The sequence below is a fragment of the Alternaria conjuncta genome, assembly GCF_024043145.1.
Source record: "Alternaria conjuncta strain BMP 0040 chromosome Unknown scaffold_9, whole genome shotgun sequence".
Classification (NCBI taxonomy): domain Eukaryota; kingdom Fungi; phylum Ascomycota; class Dothideomycetes; order Pleosporales; family Pleosporaceae; genus Alternaria; species Alternaria conjuncta.
In genome coordinates, this window is record NW_026250098.1 from 899201 (window position 1) to 919095 (window position 19895).

At 53.0% G+C, this 19895-nt stretch overlaps 6 protein-coding genes across 6 annotated transcripts; all 6 read right to left on the reverse strand.

Moving 5' to 3' along the window:
• Positions 1–3831: 3831 nt before the first annotated feature.
• J4E85_006769 (uncharacterized protein) lies at positions 3832–5103 on the reverse strand (the record flags this gene model as incomplete). Its single annotated transcript, XM_051471005.1, has 1 exon — positions 3832–5103. One exon carries the CDS (start codon positions 5101–5103, stop codon positions 3832–3834), a length of 1272 nt encoding a protein of 423 aa, XP_051325215.1.
• A 730-nt stretch (positions 5104–5833) lies between these two features.
• J4E85_006770 (uncharacterized protein) lies at positions 5834–7528 on the reverse strand (the record flags this gene model as incomplete). The annotated part of the gene is made up of 1 exon (XM_051471006.1): positions 5834–7528. The coding sequence occupies one exon, from the start codon at positions 7526–7528 to the stop codon at positions 5834–5836; it is 1695 nt and encodes a 564-aa protein (XP_051325216.1).
• A 2337-nt stretch (positions 7529–9865) lies between these two features.
• On the reverse strand, positions 9866–10790 carry J4E85_006771 (uncharacterized protein; the record flags this gene model as incomplete). Its single annotated transcript, XM_051471007.1, has 3 exons — positions 9866–10319; positions 10384–10534; positions 10598–10790. 3 exons carry the CDS (start codon positions 10788–10790, stop codon positions 9866–9868), a joined length of 798 nt encoding a protein of 265 aa, XP_051325217.1.
• A 456-nt stretch (positions 10791–11246) lies between these two features.
• J4E85_006772 (uncharacterized protein) lies at positions 11247–11900 on the reverse strand (the record flags this gene model as incomplete). Its single annotated transcript, XM_051471008.1, has 1 exon — positions 11247–11900. The coding sequence occupies one exon, from the start codon at positions 11898–11900 to the stop codon at positions 11247–11249; it is 654 nt and encodes a 217-aa protein (XP_051325218.1).
• Positions 11901–12453: 553 nt separating this feature from the next.
• J4E85_006773 (uncharacterized protein) lies at positions 12454–13299 on the reverse strand (the record flags this gene model as incomplete). The annotated part of the gene is made up of 1 exon (XM_051471009.1): positions 12454–13299. One exon carries the CDS (start codon positions 13297–13299, stop codon positions 12454–12456), a length of 846 nt encoding a protein of 281 aa, XP_051325219.1.
• Positions 13300–14383: 1084 nt separating this feature from the next.
• On the reverse strand, positions 14384–19257 carry J4E85_006774 (uncharacterized protein; the record flags this gene model as incomplete). Its single annotated transcript, XM_051471010.1, has 4 exons — positions 14384–15479; positions 15529–18695; positions 18752–19128; positions 19191–19257. The coding sequence occupies 4 exons, from the start codon at positions 19255–19257 to the stop codon at positions 14384–14386; spliced, it is 4707 nt and encodes a 1568-aa protein (XP_051325220.1).
• Between the last annotated feature and the right edge of the window lie 638 nt (positions 19258–19895).

Genomic DNA, 19895 nt, shown 5'->3' on the forward strand with positions numbered 1-19895 from the left:
CGGTATTCCCCTTCTCGGCCTGTCTCTACCGCATCTGAAAGTCTATATGGGAACTATTACTGGTGGGTGGCAATCTGATTTAAATCGCAAAGCACTTTGAGAAAGCGAACGTTTCGCGCATCGTCTTGTACGTAGTCTCCTTTTTTCTTTACTAGCTATCTAAATTGGAGACGTTCGCTGGTGCAATACTTGCTCGACCCTCTGCATGCCTTGATGAACGGCGCACTGCATTTGGAGCACGTCAGTGCTGATGTGCTCATGTTCAATGCCGCATTTCCGAGCTGATCCTACCCGTCGAACCACTTCTGATGCCCAGGTCGATCTGTCATGCTCACCCATCGCTCCTGCCTGCAGTGCCAACCAGCCTGCCCCTTGTACGACGGTATTGCCAAGACACGTGCCAGTGATAAATTTTGACATGCAAATCACATGGCACGTTACGCACGAGAAGCCACGCAGGGCAGCCGATGGTAGGTACACGAGAGCGGGTACGCACGTGTTGCACCTTCCTTTCCAGGGCAACACGTTCCATCCAAAAACAAAGGTCAACCAGATTCAGCCACCTCCACGCCCCGATCTTGATCCCATGGGGCGGACTTTGTTTTGGTATCGATTGTACCGTTACCATACCAAGTCTTCACTGACACTTGCCTGACAGGTGTACGTGCATAATTCAATTACGCCCACACGGAAAGGCACCGCACAGCACTTCTACCACGGTACGGCCTCGGGGTCTCGGCGAGCCGGAGCGCTGCTACCACGCAAGTTTCGATCTGTCAGTCTCGAACTACATCGGCACGGGACGTGATGGGTTCCACGGTAGAAAGCCAAATGGAATCATCTCAGCCCGTCGACTAGAACGTCGCCGTCTGTCATCTCGCGGTACGGCGCGTCCTGGCATGCACGATGTAGTCAACATGATTTCACCATTACCACTATCATGATTGTGTCTCGCGGCTCAGACGCAGGGTGGACTACCATCGTCCGATGATGGCTCGATGGTACTATGCACTTGCACCAAATGCCACCAGACATCAGTTGAGGCTCTAGATTTCTAGCGTACCACGATACTACTTAGCCAGCTAATGAGCCCAAAAGCTCTATTACTCTTCTGTCTCCTCAAGCTGCCGCGCGGTGCAGCATCGTACCAGAGGTCAGGTTCTGGATCGCACTCCGCCGATGTTGACCTAATGAACGAAGGGCTTGGCCATACGCATGTCTCATATCCACTGGCTATTGACACGCTGGCCGTTGCATGGTTTGGCCGCTATAGCGTACCGTTCAAACTCGCCCTTGACTAACGGAACGGTGCGAGCAGGCAGGACCTGTTTGATTCGCTGCCACAAGGGGAGACAACTCCGTCATGAGAACTGCCAGAGCATGCAGGGCAAAAAAGCAAAAACGTCGAGTTTGGTTCTAAAGTGATTTAGCGCACCGCCGTCTGCCTGCCTCGACGCGCATACTTTCTTTGCCTGGGCCGCCAACACGGACACTATTCAGCTGACATATATCGCACCACTCAATTTTTCCTTCAGGCAGACAGACAGGTCGTTTTTCCATGGTTCAGGGTTGCGGCGATGTAATCGAATCTGGAAAAGTATATCGTGGGTAACCGCATGTCACGAATCAACATTAGCCTGTCAGCGTTTCAGTCGAGCAAGAATTATCTTGCTCTCATAAGCCAGCCAGGACCAGGGGTGGTTTCTAGTATGCGACTCGCTTTCAGCCGATCGTAATATAGTAATCCCTCACACATCTATAGGGTCAATCGCTGTTGTACGAAACGAACGTGCTCGGTAACCCCCTCTAACTCCGAATTCGGACCTGGTCAAGCTAAATAGTCGTTGCCCGTCACGGGACGGTGCGAGCAGAAGTTTCGAGCCGGGATGCTCGATGTCGCAAATAGCCGGCTAGACTGAGTCGAGCAACGGGCGAGCCCTGACCTTTTCCCTTCCTTGTACAAGTCATGTTAGTGTACCGCTCTTTGTCTTCCTTCCTCTGGGCTTCGCAATCGCATCTCGGACGGAGCAAGTCCGAAGCCCTTGGTGTAAGCTATAGTGAGAAAATGTAGTGCTGACCAATGGAAAAAAAGGTTCCGTTGGTGTACGATAGCGAAAGTCAAACTCTCAAGCGCCTTCAAGGCGGTTCTGATCCTGATCCTGCTTGCACATCGCACAGCCCGTCGCGCACCCTTGGCAACAACACACGGATGCAATTTTTTGCGCGTGCTTTGCATTCGGGAGCAAGCACACGACGCGCCTCCACAAGTCAGTTTTTTCCTCTGGCTGGCTTAGCCAGGTGCTGTGCTGTTGCTTGCCGCTGTCCGCCCGGCAGAAAGGATTCCCACCCTGGACCCATTTCCTCCGTGCCATCCCTTGCAACCACGCATGGCATGCTGTAACCGACATGTCAAATGTGCCACGTACGCCTGCGACCCCATCAGTTCCGCCGCCCGAGCCGTGTGTGTGTGCTCGCGTGTCGAAATCTGCGTTCCCATCACACATCCATCACACATCATCGCCTGACGGGAAGCAAGCAGCCTCGCCTTGCCTTGATCTTGAGCTTTTGCCAGTGCCAACGAACTACGCCGCATGGGCCGATCGTGTTGCTATCCCTGTTGGCGTGCTTTCCTAAGCTATCAGCATGCTTACCACACCACGCCATTCCTTCGTCCATGTAACAACACTATTCTAATTCCACATGCTATATCCCACAAGCTCTCAGCGCTTAGAGGAAAAACTCACTGCATGCACCATCCCCCTCCCTCCCTCCCTCCACCAACAAACCAGCGGTGAGCAGCGGGAAGGAGCCCTGACCTACCCTGTGCTTGACCCTCTCCGTGCCCACTGCCCACACCATTGCTCTCCTCTTAGCGCCCTGTAGCATCGGCCCCAAGGATCTAGCGTACCGTGTTTCTTGCAGCGGAAAAGGGGTTAGGTTGGCTGGCGGCCTCGCTGGGGAGCCATGTGCGTGCGGTAGGGATCTGGGTTCATGCGGCGGACCGCAACATGTCAGGTTAAAGTGGAGATTGGGACGAGGGCAGGCGGGCGGTTTGGCCGATTTTCCTTTCTGGTGACGCGGGGTGCGAGGGGATGAGCGAGGTTGGAGGGGGGCTGTGCGAAGTATGTTGGAGGTGGGACGAGACATGTTTTGTGCTATGTTGGGTGGGCTGTCGCGGTTTCTTCACCGTGTCACTGCTTGACATGTGCAGTATGATTATGACTCGATGGAAGCGGCACAGCAGTTTCTTCGCGTCTGATGAGACTGCGCCACTTGCAGGCATGATAGATTGAGGCTGCTAATTGCTCATCTTCAAATCGCATAGAGATAGACAGGCGCTATGCTATGTACGGATGATCCCATTGCTAAGTCACACGTATACTAGAAACACGAACGTATCCGCGGATACGCATCAGTTAGGCCATCTCTTTCTGCCCTGTAATTATGAGCCATAGAGGCTTTTACTTAGAGACTATCTCCAACAGCGCTTTCAAGCCCCGGGAACCGCACGTAGGTCAACGAGCTTCCGACAACGTCTTTGATATGTCTCGGAATATCCGAGCTCAGAAGGATTGTTCAGGATGGACATCCTCATAACGGCTATCACGGCGATCCTTCGCCATCTTTGAGGCTATTGCATCTTCATGCGCCACGCCAAACTAAGAAAAAAACTGAACACCCTGGAGTCTACGTTGACGTTGGGTCACCTACTTTGCAAGGTTTTGGTTCGACGTAGTCTGCAGAATTGTTCAGGTTTTTCTCGTATGAGGTGGCGCTGTCTTCCTCCTTAACTTTGCTCAATGCGAAATGGCCCCGCTAAATCCCAAAACATCAATGCATATCCTCCAGTTGCATTCTCGCCCACTTCTGAGGCTCAGGGATATGGCGAGGGCTGCAGTCAGCATACGGATCTTTGGTGCAGAGCTTCCATCTGCCTCTAAAGAGATCCCATTTCTCTTTCAATGGCTCATTCATCGCCTCCATCGATGCCATTCCAACCCAGACGTACTGCTTAGCGACTTCTCCTTTTACTGTATAGCAGTTTCTGTCCTCCGTCGCCTGTTTCCAGGACTTCAACTCCGAGAAATTGATCGAGACCGGTCCAATGATAAGTGTGGACTTGTCAAGCTTCTCTTGGATATCCGCAGGGTAAATTAACTCCCTTGTGGAATGCCAGACCAATTTTTTCCAGTCGTCTCCGAAAGGCAGAGCCCAGACACCTTGGCCTTGTAAGAGATGGGTCGGTACCAAAGCCCGGATGACGCAGATATCTGTTGGTGATTTGATGCGGCTGCATGTATATGCTGCAAAGTGCTCAGAGACCCAGTGTTGAGTACTCCAGCAGTAGCCCCTTCTTTCATTGTGGAAGTCACCTGTATGGATTCCTCTTCTGAATTGGAAATTCAGGTCGAGGTTGAGCGAGTGTTCCCCCAAAACTCTCTCGAGTTGTGCTGCTGACGTTGACCGGTAGAGAGTTGTGTGACCAACTCGGGTCAAGTGGTACTTTGACCTGTCCTCAGGGGCGCCGCCACGTAGCGAAGCGAACGGGGTCTTACCGGACTGAATAACAGCCAGGTTTCGGTTGAGTCGTTCACTCAAATTCTTGAGAGTCCAAAGATTTTCGAAGATAGTCTCCAGTAACCAGTAACTCAACCACTGGGTGCTTCTCACGTCTTCATACTTAGGGTCCATGACCTTCTCTTGCAGTTCCGCGGAAATTCCGATTCTACTCATAATGGTCCGCTCGTCATCAGACTCATGACCGCTGAAGTACGTAATGCGACCGATGATCACGTCTTCGAGGTCGGCTTCGTCGTCACGGGTCCAGGCAGCGAGGAGCGACTCTGCAGCGCTTGACGTGAATCCTAGAAATTCGAACGCCTGCATGGAGTACAGATTGAGTGGTACCTCGAGGTCAGGATGTGGTTGTGCGACTTGCGCAGAGGAGGATGACGCGCTGGATGCCATCACAGTATCCGGAGGTGACATGAGTTGACCGGAGATTTTTCTTGTACCGTTGACCGGTTCTCCAACAAGCGTGCGATCATACTTCTTGACGTTGGCCAGGACCCATTCTGACAAAATGTCGTCCGGTAGACCCATGATGGGCGGAGGTGTGGTTTTGAATTATCGAGAAAAAAGATGAGTGGCGAGAGTAGATTTTTGGAAAACCAACTGTCTTTGGTAAAGAAAGAAAGAAGAAGGAAGGAAAGAAAGAGAAGCGCAGACAGAATTTATATGGCTGTGGAAAGTGAAGGCAGGGTAAGAGCGAAGTAAAGGTGGGGCGAGAGCGCGAGTGAAGTCGGAGTGAGAGCGCAAGTGAAGGCAGAGACTAGCGCGTGACCGTAGAGTCAGAGGATTGCGATCTCTCTTAGTTGATAAGGATTACCTTTGCGTATGTGGTGGTTATGTATTTCGGGAGTCATGAGTGGCTCGTCTCGCTCTGCGTCATCGCAGTACCACGGATGGAATGGAAGGAACCGAAGTATGGGTCGATACTTCATCTATCCACTCGCCCAAGGCGTGTAAGCAAAACAAGAGATGTTACGGCATGAATAAGGCGGACAACATGATGGATATGTGGCCATTGAAATGGCTTCAGCCTTGCTGTCAGCTGATACAATGGTGGGAATAGAGTATTCAAAAATGAATGCTCACTCCTCTGACCTTTTCAGCACTCACGTCCGTGCATAGTACGATATAACCAGGTCTGGTTTACATTTGCTTGAAAGAGTTATCTAGGTCTACAGTGTGAGACGTCTCACGATAGCTCCCACTCGAAGTAATCTCATACAGTCTTCCACCACTTTTTGTTGGTACCTCGACTAAGGTTTTATCTACCTTGATTGAAGGCTTCGCTTGGCACGCTCTCAGTCTCGGAAATGTACTGTCTGATACCCTTATACCTCCACCGTCCGAAGTACGCGTTTGGTGTGGTAGCTGGGCAATCTAGCCCTGAACCAGCTCCATTGCAAGTAGCATACACACCGATGAGTGTCCCTACAAACGAGCCCGATGGACTCAGTTGCTCTGTTGAAGCTCTGCCAAACGAGATCGGTCTTGATTTGCCGTGGGCTAGCGTAGCCGAGAAGATGTATGTCCTTGGATCCGGCATCGTGATCTCAAAGCGCATCGGCTTTCCATTCCAAGACGCGGGTACCGGCGTCCTCTTCTCCTGATGTTCCGTAGAGTTGTAACGCAGATATGTCGACCCATTACTGCGCATGAGTCCGAGCTGGATGTTTGCCGTCTGCCAGAGGAAGGCGGTCACACCAGCTTCTTCCCCATCAGCTTTCGGGTCGAAGGATAGATCCACGCTGAATTTGAATGTGCTATCTGTCTGGCGGCGCCCGATGAAGTTCACAGCCCTCGAAGCTGGGTCAGACCCGCCTGGCGAGCCAGCGAGATTGTTGCGACCTAGGGCGACTTGCAGACCCTTTTGCGTTGTCTTGAACGCGCCATCGCGAGGAACACGCCAGTACACAAGATTGCGTGGGATTGTCGAGTTTGAAGGGAAGTCGTAAACATCTGGGTCCGAATTGAAAGGCCCGTCACCCGGCACATCTCTTGAGCGCGCAGGTAGTTGCCAGCCAGTCATCTTGCCTCTTACAGGTTGGAATACGGGCCACTCGCCTTCCTCCCACGTAACTGGCGTGAGTACCATCTCGCGCCCCATGGGGAAAGATGTACCATTTGGACCCACGCGGGTCGCGAGCGCGCAAGACCACCATTCGCCGTTGTTATCTTGGAAAAGGTCTGCGTGCCCGACGGTCTGGAAGTACTCTGATGTACCGCGGTTCGTCAAATGTGGGTTGTATGGGCTGGGGGAGTAAGGGCCCGTAATGTTTCTGGCGCGAGCCATGGTGACTGAGTGGTCTTCGGCTGTTCCGCCCTCAGCAATCAGCAGATAATACCATCCGTCTTTCTTGTAGAAGTGTGGGCCTTCGGGCCAAACGCCGCCGGTGCCATTCCACAGCGAAATGACAGGTCCCATTTCGCCAGTATCGATGTCCATCTCCTGCACGATGATTCCCTGAGTTGCGACATACACTTTGCCGTCATCATCCCAGAAAATATCGGGATCGATCTTGGGAGCTTCGAACGTCACTGGATCGCTCCATGACGCGTCGTCGAAAGGATCTGTAGTCCTGAACAAGACACCTGCCTCCATGTCCGATCCGAGGTATTCGCAGATGACGTAGAAAACACCCTCGTGAAATCGCAGGGTCGCTGCGTACATGCCTCTTTGTTGGCCGTCACTAGAGTAACTGTAGTGTGGGAGCTGCGATTCACGGTTCCATACGTGGCTGATGTGTTTCCAGTCGACTAGATCTTTCGATGCGTAGATGGGTAGCCCGGGAAACGATATGAAGGTGGAAGTTACGCAGAAGAACGTCCCGTTCACGTTGACGCATGATGGATCGCTGTGCCAACCTGGAAGTACTGGGTTGAGGAACGTTGAGTTCTGCGCGAGCGCTGGAGTTGCGCATGCGAGGACAGCTGTCACGATGCTTCGTAGAAACCGCATCGTGAGGATTTTCAGAGGGTCTCGACAGAGTTCATCCTGTATGCGGCGATGCGGGATGCTTTATGCCTACCGTCGACCTTACGACCAAGAGGCTGGTACTTGCCTGCTGTGGAGAAGCGCGATCGACAGCCGTCTCGCGTACCAAATTGTGCTCATTTAGCCAGACTGGTTCCGCAGTGCTATTGCTGTTGTCATCGAACACATAACGTATTTTAACCGTTATGCAAGGTGACGCGAATATACGATGAGCTGCAGAGCCACCGGGCTTAATGAGCTTCCCAGATCCGAGGCTTCATAGTAATTGCGGAGAAATGTACGTCGATCCTCGCGAATGCGCCCGCTAACGTAAAGTTTTTCCGTGCCTGGTGATCGGATGCTGTGAAGCTTTCCAGAAAGCCAGTATCGCGTTTCGTGGAACGCGGGTACGTGGCTGGTGCAAGCTGGCTGTCGTCAAATATCACATGCTTGAAGCTACACACCATCATCGCACTTAACAATGCGAATGAGATCGAGAACTTAGAAGGAAGTAGGCGGGATCGGGCTCGCTGCTCGGAACATTGAGTTGCAAGTACGCGGGGCCGTTCGCTGGTGTACCCTACACGTTCGTTCAGGCAGGAGCGGGGTGCCCCGCTCTGGGGAAGCTCAACTCCGAGATCCCGCCACTGGCACCTCATACAATGGAAAAACTGAACACCCTAGAGCCTATGTTGACCTTAGGCCACCTACTTGGTATGTTTTTACCTTGATGTAGGCTCTAGGGTGTTTAGTCTTTTTCTAGGCTGACGTGCTGGTAAGGCTGGCCTTGGGTTCTTTCCCTAGGAAACGACATCTCTATGTACCCAAAACCCTATACACATGTACGTGTCAGCCTTTTGACCTGTAAATAGAGGGAAATTTCATATGCATGCCTAGTTCGATGAAAGACCTCCGGATGCTCGCCAAGTTATAAATCGACGCAAGTACAACCGATTTAAGGTGGTTCATAGTCACGGTGAACCTACAAAGACGACGAGCTGGCTGGTAGACATGTGCACATCTAACACCCTCATGAAGATAGCTATACACGTTGAAGTGAATTGGTTGATCAATCTGACCAGCTATCTGCATGCATACCCGATAACACTGAAGAAGAACCTCCCGATACAAGTGCCCTTAACGCCAGTCCATCATTTGTCTTTTTTGCGTATGTCCTTCCCACTTTCTCTATTCAAAACGAGCAGACTCCGGCCAAACTCCGCCAATCCTGCACGGAAGCCTGCACGGAAGCCTGCGCGCCAGCGATCAAATCCGACAACCTGAACCGCTCTGTTCCGTCGGCGTCGCCGTGCGGGGTTTTCAGGTTCCGCCTGAGGCTGAGGTGCCACGGGGGGTTGAGGTGCCACAGGCAGATGCTCTTCCCCGCCATCGTACGTGTATCCAGGAGGCGGTATTCCGCTTGGAACATGGCTTCCGATTAAAGGCTGACGTTCGCTTGGGCCTTCATACGGAGTATGCTGGATTGAGCTTGTGCTGTCGTTGGGTGGTCCTGTGTAGGGCAAGATGTCCATACTGTGTGATCTGGACGCATTACGGGACCCGGTGAGCGGCGCATTTTCGAATTGAAATGGACTACCGAGACGTGGACTGGGGGAAAAATAGTCACCGTCGTGCCAAGGCCTAGCTAAGAAGGCTGCGCTGAATGGGTGCGCTGATGGTCCAGCCGTCGAGGCTGCATCATCCGAAGCTCGTTGCAATTCATTCTGCTCATGGAAGTGCTCAGATGCAGCGGCTGATAAGTCGGAAGAAGAAGAATACCCAGATGACACAGAGCCGGGGGACCCCCCAGGTAAAGCTTGGTCTTCGGCAGAGACCTCAGTGGAGTCGTAGAAATCATCGCCCGTTGGCATGTCGTGATCGAACTCATCGTGTTCTCCTGGCAGTCCAGCGCCTCCTCGAAGAGTACCAGTCGTGATCCTGTATGGTCCAGACGTATGGTTTGTATGCTTGTCCGAAGTACGCTGCTGACTTGTATACGTCAAGTCGATCGTTGTCGAGATTTGCTGCGAGTCTGTGGGCCGAATAGCGAGTGCTTGAGGTAGCTTTGCGGCATGTGTGTGTATGTGCGAAGGTACGGAAACATCGTCCGAGCTATTGAATACGCCTTGCGAGTTGGGAAGAGCTGCCATGATAACGATGGGACGGGGTATGCTGGTTGGATAACGAAAGCCAAGCAATGTAATACTGGTAGAATAAGCGGTGATCGGGTCGGGATGATAGAGTTGCGTGGGAGAAAAGATGGTGGCTTTGTTGATGCCTATAGTAGGCGGAATGGGATTGCACCTGCGTTCTGTATGTGCCTCAAGGCGGAACTTCTTTCCCATCCCAGTCCCAACACTTCCCTCGTCCTTCAGGCGCGACTTCCCTGATCACATCAATCAGCCTTTCTGCAACCCAGTCGCGCTCGAATAGCTTTTCCTTCTTGACGTTGCTCCAGAAGTCCTTGCTCAACCCTGTTTTGACAGTTCCAGGATGCAAGGCAACCGCCATCGCGTTGTCGCCGGAAGCAGTCCTCAGATGATTGTCGAAGGTCTTGACTACCTGATTGACACCAGCTTTTGAAGCTCGATAGCTGTACCATCCTCCGAGGCGGTTGTCGCTGATACTGCCAACTCGAGCTGACATGATAGCTATCGTAGCTACATCTGGTAAACCTGTCATGTCCTCTTGGTCCTTATCGACGACTGCGCTTTTCCTTGGAAGGAAGGGAGAGAAGTGCTTGAGCATCAGCATTGGGCCTAACGTGTTGGTGCGGCTGGGTTTTGGTGTATCAGATCAGCAGATTGATCATGTAAACCTGGGATAGCGGCATTACTCACAAAGTCAGCAAAGCATCGTCGGCGTTGATCTGGGCTGGTGACTTCTCCGGAAACAGAATTCCGGGAACCATCAGTGCGAGCTGAAGCTGACTGGGACTGCCGCTGAACTGCTTCTTGCAGCTCGCTGCGGCATCCGCGATACTCGTCTCGTCTGAAACGTGGTCAACACTTGACCATCGTCGTACACACAACACCATCAATGCTGGTTACATACCCAGAACATCCAACTTCATCACCGACAATCGCGACTCGTCAACGTCCAAGCCATCGAGCAACTCTTCCTTGGTCTTGTCAAGGTCCTTCCGCGCTGTTGCGACAACGGGCGCGTTTGTGGTTTGCAACACCCGTCTTGCGAGCGCGAAGCCTATGCCCCGCGAGGCAGGTGAGATCAATGACCACGGCGGCATCGCAACGGGTATGAATGATAGAGAGTCAGAGATGCCATGGTCGCGAGATTCCGGTGATACTTCACGAGCTACGCGAAAAGGTCGGGACGCGATCGATGATGACATACATGCCCGTAGATCGGCTAGGATAACATTGGTTAGCGTGAACACACTAGCGCGGTCTTCACCCAGCTCCAGCCTGGCTACACTCAGGGCATTCACTCTTCACAAGTGAAGACATGTTGGGAGAGCACAGCGTCTATGTCTTCCTCTCATACATGGTAAAGGATCGTACGATATCCTGACTCGACATGAGTAGCACCCGAGCTCTGTGTCGCAAGTAGCGCAGCCAGAACAACGCATCGTCAGTTCGCAACAAAATACAATGTGTGCAGCAGTTCCAAAGTCTTATCAACCAACCCATCTTGACACGGCAGTAAAGACGAGTAGAGCTAGGTCATACTCTTCGTCTACGCCCTACTCGTCATAGATATCGATATCGAAGTTGTCCCAGTCGTTAGGCTCTATCACAGCTCCTGCGCTTGCCGGCTCCGCACTGTCATTCATCTCTGATTCCTGTCCTGTTTGCTCGCTACGTCTCGCCTCTCGCTCTTCGTAGTCCGTCTTCTGCTTCTGGGCCCATTTCTCGCGCATGTTGTTCTTTTTGGCACGGCGCAACGCGGCTTGCTCCTCCTTGGCGCTCAACTGCTCTTTTATTTTCTCGATCTTGACGTTCAAGTCTTTCTCTTCAGCGGCGGCGGCGCGTTTTGAAAGGTTGCGGCGTGCTCTGATAAGGTCTTCCTTGGCTTTGAGCTTCGCTTTCAGCTCTCGCAGACCGCTGCTCACTTCCTCAAGCCTGGTCTTGATGTCCACTTGTGCAAGTCGAAGCTCCTCGTCCCTATCTTTCCGAGCGATGGATTGTTTGGATTTGTAAACGATCTCTGACTCGTGGGATATGAGGCTGGATACTGCATCAGCTGGCTTTGGGTCGCCTGCATCGCCATCGGTCGTGGGAAGTCCTTGTTGGAGAGGAAGAGCAGGCGGCTTGTACTCTTCCGCGCTCTCGCGACGTGATTGAGCCGAGCCTCCAGCTTCTTGCTCTGCCTTTTCGGGGTCTGCGGTCATGGCCATGTTTGTGAGTGACATCGCTGTGTGAACTGGGAGCACGGAACAAGAGGTGTGAGTCGTTGTAGCAGTGAGCTTGGTCGGGAGGTAGCGGGCGAGTTTGCGTGATCTGCCCAGAGATTTAAAGTGTCGAAATTTCTGCGCAAGGCGAGCGTAGTAGTCCAAGTGAATGTGAGTCTCTAACTTTCTGTTCAAGCACTGCCTAGTCTTGGCATTCCCAAGGTCCCGACGCGACGCACACGTGCGCGCTTGGGACAAATTATTCCGCCAAAAGACTAAAGATTATGATCACGAAGACTTGTAAGTGAACGTTCATGCTGCCAAATCGATGTTGATTCGGAAGCTCTGGGATACCCAGACCAGAACAAAATAGTCACACCGATCACCGGTATGGTGCTATTACTCTCAAAAACCTTCATCCAAACCTTCGTCAAGTGCTGCTAATCCGAGTGCATCGCAATAGTGAGAGGTACAACCAAGCTAATCGCCAAAGAACCATAGACTTACGTCAAAGCCGCAATGCAAAAGCCCAAGTGAGTGAGACAAACACCCCAAACATCTACACTCGATCCATCCGGCTCCTGATCCACGGCTCATACTTCCTCCGCGTCTCTTCGTCACCGTAGATGTCAATGTCAAACCCGTCATCCGCAACCATCCTCTCCATTTCCATGCGCCTTTTGCTCTCTTCTTCTTTCTGCGCTGTCGCGACCGTTGTTTCTGTCACCCCAGCCACACTCTTCTTGTTGACCTCATCCTCAGGTGCATGCTTGGTCTGCGGCCCTGTAAATGGATGTTCCAAGCCCAACCCCTCCATCTCTCGATGCACTCTGATCTTCCACTCTTTGAACGCCAGCCCCTTAGGACACTGGTCGAAACGCAGATGCCGATATACAAAAGCATCCTCTGCTTGCCAACTCCGCTCGTTCTTCTGAGCTAGTTTTCGCCATGCGTCGATATCTTGGAGGTCAGGGTATTTCGGGGCGAGTTGAAGTGCCTTATCTAGTTGATGACTGCGCCGCCCGGGATCTTTCCTTCGAGGGTCACTCTTTTTGGGTGGTACTGATGCTTCAACTTTCGGTCGTTTGCTGCGATCAGCATCGAAGGAGTTCGGATGCGGCGGGCGGGTATGCTCGAATTTCGCCTTCTTTCCTGGCCCTTGTGCATGCTCGGGCCTTCTGTTACCGGGTCGATTTCCTGAAGTCTTGTCATACTCGTCCGGTGCCTGGACCTCGCCCCCAGCCATCGGATACTGCTCATCTTGAGTGTCTTCCCACTTCCTCCTCCTGTTTCTTCCTTGCGCAGGTGCCAAGTCTCCAGCACGTTCTCTGACTGAGGTCGCGCGTCCAGCCTGCGCCCTTGCGTCTCCTACATTCTTCGCGCGGTCGGGATGTACGAAAGCCATGTCTAAGTCTGTGCACGTAGTAAATATCGTTGCGTTGAAGATGTAGCGAAAGGCGCGTGTTGTGAAAGTATTAGAACGTGGTATCTGCCGGGTGAGTGTAGAAATGTTCAGTATGGTAGTTGCGGCGACTTACGACTCTTATTCCAGGTACAAACGCTCGACGTGTTCGCATACAAGGCATCCGCAGTGAATCGTGACTTCCAAGGTTGGTGACCCACCTGCTCTTGTGGTTGCACTACCCTCGCTCGCCAGGCACCAAGCAACAACGTGACAACAACCTCTCTGGTTGCATAGATATTAAGGAAAGATTAGTAACGTACCGACTTGAGTCCAGGTATCTTCTTTGTGACTAACGCCTTTTTCTGTCCGGCAATGTTGTGGTTGTGAGTAAACGTAGGGTGTGAGTGTACCAGATGGACCCTGAAGAGCGCGCTAGCAGCGGATTGGCTGCAAACGCAAGCTGGAGCCGAAAGAGGAAGCCACGCGGTGTTGGATGAGTCCGAGACATGTTATGACTGTACAGACTCAGACCGAAGAAAGCATGGAAAGCTTGAGAGTCATGAAGCCTATTGACTCCATCACACATTGCACGAACTATCCATGCAAAACGCAATCTTGTAAAACGTCGAGGCTAGCCTAAGAAACTGCCAGGCCAGCCACACATCATTAAAATATCTACAGCCATGCTCATCAACACTTTTCTCCCCATCCATCTCACAATGAGCATATCGAATCTCTCCCCTCCATGGCTCCGATATCAGTGTAGATAGAGAAAGATGTAAAACAAGGAAAGCTCAACGAGGGAATCACAGCTATACATGCGAGGAAAATGCAAAACCGAAAACGCCCATTCAGTCTCTAATCAAGTGAGAAAAAACCGCAGACAGGGAATAAAGCGTAGTAGTGGTAGTAGTAATGTGTGGATAAGGAACATGGTCAGATCGCTAGCATAATGCGAAACGTGACAGGAAAGAGAAATATGATCGGTTATTTACAAAAAAGAGTCGTAACGGCTCGTCAAAGTAGGAAAACAGTAAGGCGCGGTATGCAAACAAGTCCACCCGTCCTACCGACGCTGCAGGTACTACCTGGGCGGGCTCCTTGGACTTCGTGGACTCCGTGGTGGGCTCTTGGGCACTGCGGGCACGTCCGGTACATCTTCTTGATCCTGACGAAGATGTTCCGGGGCCTCGTCCCGTGTTATTGTTGCTCTCCGTATCGCGTTGCGTAACCGGCTCATGACCGCTGGCTGTGTATTGGGAGTACCATGTTGGTAGCTGTTCCGGTGGCCTTGGAAGCTGTTACGGCTATGCGAAGACTCAAGTCGCGTCAACATAGCTGCCGATGTAAAGTCGTTGCTTTGCTCGAAACTAGGGCGTACACGGTCCATAGACATGCGTGCACGATCGAAGCTCGGTCGCACACGATAATCGGTCGACATACGGTGGGCGAGAGGAGGAGGAGCTTCCGTTGTGGGTGCGGGTGGAAGACCTTCCGTAGAGCGGCGGAAGGTGTAGTCGGTGCTGTTACTGCCGTTTTGACTTCTTGGGTTATGCGTCGTAGCCGTTGGGGCGACTGATGGTGGATAGATGGGACGCACGTCTTCATCGGTAGCATCGGCGTTAGCGGCTTTGTACTTTGTAGCGTCGGGTTCCGACTTGTTAGAGTCTGACTCACCAGCCACCTTCTCGGGCGGTGGAGGAAGGTAGGCGTCAGTGTCTCTAAGGTAGTCGAATTTGCCTTGCTTGACTTGCTCTCGGATGATGTCCGCGTCGAGGGGGAAGTACATTTTCTGCACAACCTTGAAAATGAAGCGCGGAAGTAAACAAGCTATCGTAGCGCAGAGGACGTAAGCCCAGAAATTAAGAGTACCATATGCTTCGGCACCAGCTTTGTAGAACTGAGCACTCGATGTGAAGGAGGTGTACACTCCGGTCCAGAACCAGATGAAGAGAGTACTGATGACGACGATGAGGACCATGAGCCAATCCCAACGGTAGGTGTTGTACAACACGTAAATGTTGGCAGCACAAACGGCGGTAGTCGCAGCATAGATACCCATGCGTCGGAATTCAGCCAGGTCCAGTCCGTTGGAAGTCGCGAAAGTAGCGGGTGCGAATATCTCATACAAGAAGAAGAAAGCGACCGCAGATTGGTAGATACCGTCGACCATGTAAGCCCTGAAGAATGTTAGCAATCTTTCGTACGCTCTGAGAATACTGTACTTACCAGAACTTCGGCTGGCTCCATTCCTTCCGCTCGATACCACGACGGTACAGCTGTGGAACGGCCAGAGATACTCTATCATCGACATCCTGATCCAGAACACCCATGACGATAACAGGGAGTGACGTAAACGCCAAGTTGAAGAAGATAATGTACGTGTAGTCGAAGATATACTGGCTGTCGAAGTTGGTGTAAATCTGGTACCAGAAGAGAGAGAACGTCCAGATGATGTTCTTGTAGAAGAAGTTGGCAATCGTCTCTGCAAGTCTGCGGTAGGACCATCGACCATGAACAAGCACTAGACGAGTGAGGAAGCGGAATTGACCAATGGCGTAATCAGAGGACATGACGGCTGCCCGTCCCTCAACACCAGCGATACCGACACCGACATGGGCTTCTTGAATCATAGCGACATCGTTGGCACCGTCTCCGATAGCAAGAGTGAGACAGTCCAGGCCGGTTTTCACCATATTGACGACAGCTGCCTTCTGACTGGGACTGACTCTGCAGCAGAGAACGGACCGGCATCGCCTACACAGAAGAAGGAACTTCCTCTTTACCGAATCATCCAGAGCTAGCTTAAGAGTATCTCCGTCAATGATGATGGCATGCGTAGGTGGTGGAGGTTCGTGATCGTTTTGAGCGGCGGCTAGCTCTTCTTCAGAGCCTTCCAAGCCGAAGATCTTCAACTTCTCGTCAAGCTGAGCTTCCACGGAACCGATGTTGTCATCGGTAACCTTGAGAATGATGAGGTCCATGTCGTTATCGAGTAGGTTGCAAGAGAACCCAATGTTGATGGCTGTCTCAACTTTGTCACCCGTTAGGACCCACAGTTTGATACCAGCTTGACTGAGAAGAGAGATCGACTCTGGCACACCGTCTTGAAGTCGATCTTCGATGGCAGTTCCTCCGATCAGCCACAGGTGGTTTTCGATGCGATCAGATACTTCTTCCAGCTTATCTTCACGACCCTGGATAGCGTTGGCAGCGATGTCATAATCCCTGTTCCACTCTTGATATTCCTCTTCAGAAACCTCTCTTTGAGCGATGCACAGTGTTCGGAGTCCTTCTCGTGCAAACATTTCCAGGTGTTCACCGGTGTCGGCACGGAGCTGTCGCTGCTCATTGGGGATCAATCTCGAGTAGATCATGCTGTCGGCTCCCTTGCAGAAGAGGACGATTCGGTTGTCGGGCATTCTGATGATCGCACTCATGCGCTTCCTGCTGGAGTTGAATTCCAGGGTGTTGAGAACCTGGTATTTGCGCTCTTCTCCCAAAACATTGACGACGAGACGGTCGTCTTCGCGGCCTACGAATGTGAAACCACAGTCGCGAGCAGTCGCGACAAGTGCAGCTTCGTCGGGCGATTGTGCTTTAAACTCGATCTTCGGTGGGTCGCCTGGAGTGCGTTCGGTAACAACAGTATGACAGAGAGCCAAAGCGATCATGAATTCCTCGTTGGCTCTCTTCTGTTCCATTCCAGAGTCTCCACGCAGGTCGTCGACATAGTCCGGGGCAATGAAGGTCAGGTCGTCGTCCCACAAGTAGGGGTTGTTGTGCATCTTGCGGATACCCTCGAGCATCCGCACACGGTCGCGTGCTATCTGTTCGCGAGCTTTGGCACCCTCCACTTCGACATTGATACCCTGTCTGCGTTGCATACCTGCTTGAGCCTCTGTATACGCTTCTCCGTAGGGCACACCATTGATGGTCGCCTTCTTGAACTCCATGACGTTTTGTGTGAGCGTTCCCGTCTTGTCCGAGAAGATGTATTCGACCTGGCCCACGTCGTCGGAGATGTTCCAAGACTTGGGCGTACATGGGTAATCGAGCTTTGCGTAGTACATGTGGATGTCGCTGTAGATGAAGAGGGCCTGCAACGTTCGAATGATTTCCAAGGTGATGTAGAGAGAAATGGGAACCAAATTCTGGAAGAGAATAACGGCAGCCCAGAACGCAATGACACCGTCTGTAGCAGGGTTACCTCCATAGGACCCATATTCGAAGAAGGAATGGGTGGTGTCGTCCCGGGCCCATGTCACCCCGAGCACGATTCCAGAAACCAGACACATGGCGGCCAGGATGAAAAAGTTGTATACAACGTTCCAATTAAGTTCTTTTGATATCCTGGCTCGCTTGCTAGGCGTGATACCAGAGTTGATCATGATCTTTGTCTCTTCTCCCGTAAAGACGACAACGCCCAGTACCCATTCAGTGTTTCGGAGTTGGCAGCCACGGAGGATGAGGTTGTTGATGGAGATGGGCTCAACCATCTCGTACGGCGGTGCTTCAGGGTCCTTTGCATTGTGCTGCTGCCACCTGATGGCTGCGCTGTACGAGTACAGGTTCGAGTGGGCGCCTTCACTCTCGATGACGAAGTCGGCGCGTTCGCAGTGTCGAGCGTGTCGCACTTCTCGGGTGCAGTGCAGTGCGTTGCGCACCTTGAGGTTCGTCTCACCGTCCAAGTTCTTCGTCTCGACATAGCACGCGCCGTCGTCGGAAGAGGTGGAGAGAACAATGACGTCGGCGGGGATCTCCTCGTCGTTGTAGAGACGCACAAAGTCGCCGACCTGAACGTTCTTCCACGCGTCCTTCTTGAATCGTGCCTTTTCCGGGACCGTCTTGTTCGGGTTCAGGACGCTTCCCCAGAACTTCTTTTGCACACCGGGATTGGCGTCTGCACCGCGGATCTTGTCTCCTTCTCCTGGCCCGGAAGTCAACGGAGGGGATTGCGCTGGGGATTGGCCTGGGAGCGGTGAAGGCACGGGTGTCATCTGGATGTCGTTCTCGCCGCCAAAGTAGGATTCCCTGTGCGATGCGATGGATGCTCTGCGGGTCTCGTGCGAGGGGCGCGTGCCGTCGACAGCGTTGTCGTCGCCGCCTTTGCCCTTTGCACCATTCTTGCTCTTCGCGTTCTTCATCAAGCGCCATGTTGAGATTATGCCCTTGGTGGTAGCCTTCTTGATCCTCCGCCATAGCGAAATCGAGTCCTCGGCCGTGTTTACGTTGTTAAAGTCGACGAGTCGGTGGACGGGCGCGTTGTTCAGCTCGTTGTCGAGGACGGTTCGCCGCCAATCTTCTACTCCGTCCTTGATGGAGGTTACGACGAGGATGACGATGAGGGGTACTGCGTTCAGCGCAGGATTACTGGCGCCGAAGATTGAGAAAATCTAGACGGTCATGTTAGTCTGGAGGTGTCGGAATTGTCAGAGGGGGTGGTACGCACGCCCAGGATAATGATAAACAAGAAGTAGACGTTGGCGATGTTGTGGAACTGGAACCACAGGTTCTTGGGTATGAAGCTGAGGGGCGTGTATTTGGCGGTTCTTATCTTGTTGCGGGCGTAGTGTGCGAGGGGCTGGCCTTCTTCGTCGCGCTCTGTTTGGGGCAGGGGCACGTTGAAGTAGACTCGGCGGCCGGAGTCTTCGTGGTCGGCGCCTGCATCTGAACTCTCAGGAGACTGGTCGTGGTCGAGCGGCGGCCCGCCTTCTTTGCCCAGCGAGTCTCGCTTCTCGCCGCCAGAGCCTATGCGCCGGTGCAGGCGCTCCTTGAGCGAGTGTCGCTTGTTGGCCGCTTTGATGCCGGTTGCGCGGTGTGTTGCCCCTGCGTGGCTCCCGTCAGCGCGTGCTCTCAACTCTGTGCTGTCAGCGGGTGGTGTCACTCACAACGTATGCGCTTCTGCGGATGTGACACCTCGGTCTCATTGGGCTCCATGTAGGGTTGCAGCGTCATGGTGCCTGTCGTCGGGGAGGCTGCGGCGGTGCGAGGGCGGCGACGGCCTGAGCCGGGAAGGCTCTACGCGGCGCGGCAGGCCAATTCGATCGTGTCGGACGCGGGTGGGAGGCGACGGGTGCAGTGCATGTAGTGCCGGGCGGGTGTTGAGGGGCGGTGGGAGCGTGGTGGTGTTGTTGTCGCGGAGGGTGAGAACAGATGGGCGCCCGTGTAGTCGGATATTAAAAGATGCCGGACGAACTTGCACGCAGAGGCGGAGCGACAGGCAGGCAGGCGATGCGACGGGCGATGAATTAGGCGGTGCAGTGTCGTCAGTACACGATGAGGCCCAGCAGCACGAGGGGAAACAGCGGAGCGGCAGGTACTTGGACAGACCCTGACAGTGATGAATGGATGGATGCGATGCTTGCCATGTGCTTACAGAAGCATCGGCGCGGGAAGCACACGCCTCGCACTCCCTCGGCCGGCCGCTACGGTCTTAACAAGATGCGAGCCTAGTTGCTCTTGGAGGACCCGCACTGCGATCTGATCATTAAACGCACCAACACAGGAGCATTTATTTCTGTCGCGCGCGTTGGCGACGCGTGGCCTGGCCGCTCCAGCACAGAGGCAGTAGACACAGTGCACATCCCCATCTC